General features: G+C 59.7%; 1 protein-coding gene across 10 annotated transcripts in view; it reads left to right on the forward strand.

The window, feature by feature from the left end:
* LOC102388257 (fibrous sheath-interacting protein 2-like) overlaps window positions 1–2,908 on the forward strand; it is a 9,922-nt gene extending 7,014 nt beyond the window's left edge. The window contains exons 3-5 of one of the 10 annotated variants that reach the window (XM_025203412.1): window positions 1,588–1,703; window positions 2,089–2,158; window positions 2,699–2,879. In XM_025203412.1, coding sequence (XP_025059197.1) covers window positions 1,588–1,703; window positions 2,089–2,158; window positions 2,699–2,740 — 228 coding nt within the window. In that variant the 3' untranslated portion in view covers window positions 2,741–2,879. Of the gene's footprint in view, window positions 1–404; window positions 2,202–2,698 lie in introns of those variants that run through there. The other 9 variants (XM_025203413.1, XM_025203416.1, XR_003093912.1 and 6 more) reach the window with 9 other exon arrangements.
* Window positions 2,909–3,272: the final 364 nt, after the last annotated feature.

Raw genomic sequence — 3,272 nt, forward strand, 5'->3', positions numbered from 1 at the left:
GAACCAGCTTCCAAGAGAAGTGGTGCTGGCTCCTACCCTGGGGGTCTTTAAGAGGAGGCTGGATGAACATCTGGCCGGGGTCGTTTGACCCCAGTGCTCTTTCTTGCCACGGCAGGGGGTTGGACTTGATGATCTGTCAAGGTCCCTTCCGACCCGACCAACTATGAAACTGTGAAACCCTGCTCGGGGTGGCGGGTGACCGGTGACTTTGCATCAGCTTGGGAAGGCAGCGTGCGCAGGCATGACATACCTGCTGGGGCACGAGCAGCCTGACCGGGCCCGCCGGCACAAAAGCTCGCAGGATGCCGCTTTGCAGCAACGTGAAAACAACCGCTCGAGACAGCCGTCATGCAAGCGGGAAGGAGTCCCAGGTGAGCTGACCGTGGATGTCTTTTTGTCGCCAGGGATTTCTGCTGAGCTGTGCTGGGCCTGGGACGCAGAGGACTCTTCCTACGTCTGCAGCAAATATCTTGTCAAACCTGGGGCAACGCCACCCCCGGAAGGTGGCCCACCAAAGGTCTCTCGGCCTCCCCAGCCGAGTCCTTGCCTTTGGCGGGCTCTTCCCTCTTTCCTTCTGTTGTCGTATCTGCCCCGTAATCTCTGCGCAGAGGTGGCCTCTAGCCACGCGATGCAGTCTCATCCCCAGCCCGGTCACTTGACCCTTTAAGATCGCTGGCTCCGGTCGGCCGCCGCTGAAGTCGGGGCATGTAGGGAGTCGGGGCCGAGCGTAGGCCTTAAAAGCTAGCTGTCGCCTGTGATGCGTGCAGCCTTTGGAGGCCCGCGTCTTGCCAACTTGAGCACGCGCGTAATGTCATGGACTTTGCCTACGGTGACACGTTACCCCAGGCCGCCTCGTTGAAGAAGGGTATTGACATGCTGGGCTGCCTCGGGAGGTAGATCGCCAAGACAAAAGCATCGTCGCTACTGTCTGCAGCATTAGCGAGCCCCTTCCCGGATGCTGTATCCAGTTCTCGGGGAAGGCTGATCAAGTGGAAAAGGTTCCTAAAAGAAATATGAGATTGGACTTGGGTCTAGAATCCCTTCCTCGGCAGGAGAGACTACGGCGGCTCCACCTGTTCACCTTCAGAAGAGAGAAGGCTTAGCAGCCATTTGATCGTGGGCTAACAGCAACCCTGTGGAGGGCAAGTTTCCAGTGGGTCCAGGCGCTCGAATCTGCCTGCCAGAGGCAGAAGCGACCGCAGCGGCTGGAGGATGCGCCTGGCCGGATTCGTTCTCGGAATTGGGTGCCCGCTATTTTCCGGTTACACGATGGGTTCTTCGCTAGAGGAACGACTCGCCCAGGGGTCTGATGAATTGTCCCTCGCCCAAAGTCCTGAAGCGAAGTCTGGGTCTTGGTAAGAGACGGGCGGGAGCATCGCCTGACGTGAGTTGGGTTGATGCCGACAGCACCTGCCGAAGTCCTGCCGGTGGGTCCGGTGGGGAGCAGACTAGGTGCACGCTCGCGGCCCTACAAATCTAACAGGGATTTTGTCCATTTGCGGTCAGCTGCCTCCTTTCTCCTTTCCGTCCTTTGGATCGCCTTTCTCTGTACTTTCTCTAGCTCTCGCGTTGTCTTTCATGGGTCAGGCGCCACGTCCACGCGTTGGGGATATCGAGCCATCCTTCCTGACCCAGGCTTGGCAAGCCCTGCCGCCCCGGATGCGCACGGAGAAGCGCAGACAGGAGCTAGCGGCACTCTTTCGGTAAGGGGCGGAGGTTGGACGGCAACGGCGGCGGCAGAGCTAGGAAGCGTTGTCAGGAGGGGCTAGCGAGTGCGGCAGACTGACGCTCGCATTGCGCTGGGGAAGGCGAAGCACAGAGAAACTGCAGATGGGACGAGGAGCGGGGGCAGCGGTGGAGGCGGGCAAGGGGCTGACCATTCCCTGCTTGATTTCAGCACATAGGACAGACGGGGCCCGGGTTGCACCCACGATGGCCTCAGGCTTCAGCCGGTCCTTCGCAGCACCCCCGGGAACCGTTGCGGGGAGGCCCGCCCCGCTGCCACGGCCTGCCCCTCGTTCTGCAGCTGTGTAGTCCTGAGAACCCTGCCTAACCCCCTTTTTTTTCCCCACTCTTTCCATGTAACAGTTTGAGCCGCTGTCTGAAGGATCCGGAAAGAAAGATCTGCGCGGACCAGAGGACGTGGGGGTTGACACAGGTGTGCGTGGCGATGTGACGCTGTGGGGGCTGACGCAGGTATGAGTGGGGACGTGACTGGCTAAGCTAGGCGATGCGCTCCAGGGCTCGCGGGAAGCCTGTAGCTAAACCAGGAAGCGACTCGAGGCCTGCCGACCCCACATTTGCTGCTCTGCTCGGAGCCCGTCGTTGCTGCCCTGCCTGCCGTCTCCCGTGCAGCGCTGCGGGAACGCAATAGTTAGTTCCCGACCATCAAGCACGCAATTGTGCAGAGCTTGGACCCGGCAAAGGATCCTGTCAAGCTGGTTACCGGCGTGCCAGCCTCGGGCCCACCTTTGTAGCACGCGAGGCTCGTTCGCTCGGCTTGTGGGCTCCGTGTGGGCTAAGCGCCGTGGCTGAGCGATTACGAGAGCGGGCTGAAGATGCAAAGGCGTTTCCCCGGACCAAATCCCACCCTGTCCGCAGGAGAGGCTTGTTTCTCGAGGAAGGGCCGTGGGCTCAGTGCCCTTGGGAGACCCTGGCTTTATTCTTCTATGTGACGCGACTGCTCTTTTCTCCACAGCAGCTGGTGCCAGCGCGCCGCAAAAACGGTCGTCTTTGTTGAAGAAGATCCCGAATGCGCTGTCCAGAGCGCGCGCTCTCCTGTCCGCTTGCTTGTCGTGCCGCCAGAGGTCTCGGCAAGTCACCCCGGAGCGTACCCCTACGTGTTAAGTTGTTTGAGGATAAATAAGGGAAAAAATAAATAGTTAGGACAAGATGCGGTCTGGTGGAGGCTGCCAGTGGTACTCTGCGATCATTTGCCGCTTTGTTCTCCTGTTGTGACACTCAACAAAGCAGGCAGACGGGAGGCCTGCTCCGCAGGGAGGGTCCTCCTAAATAATGACAATGTCCTTAATATGGGCTGCCTAGGCACACGTTCACGGGCGTGCTAACTGGCGCCTCGTTGTTTCGGCTCCTTGTTCTTATTAGAAAGCTGCGGCCTCGCCCCGGCGTCACGTGGACGCGGCCCACGCACGTTGTGCAATGGCCGTGGGGTGCTTGACCTTGCGCTTGCTGAACGACGTTTAGACAAAGCGTCCCACCGCCTGTTTTTAAACGTGGTGCGGCATTTTGAGGAGAGCGGTTGCCCAGGAACC

This window comes from Alligator sinensis, unplaced genomic scaffold (genome assembly GCF_000455745.1).
Source record: "Alligator sinensis unplaced genomic scaffold, ASM45574v1 scaffold98_1, whole genome shotgun sequence".
In the NCBI taxonomy this organism is placed as follows: Eukaryota; Metazoa; Chordata; order Crocodylia; family Alligatoridae; genus Alligator; species Alligator sinensis.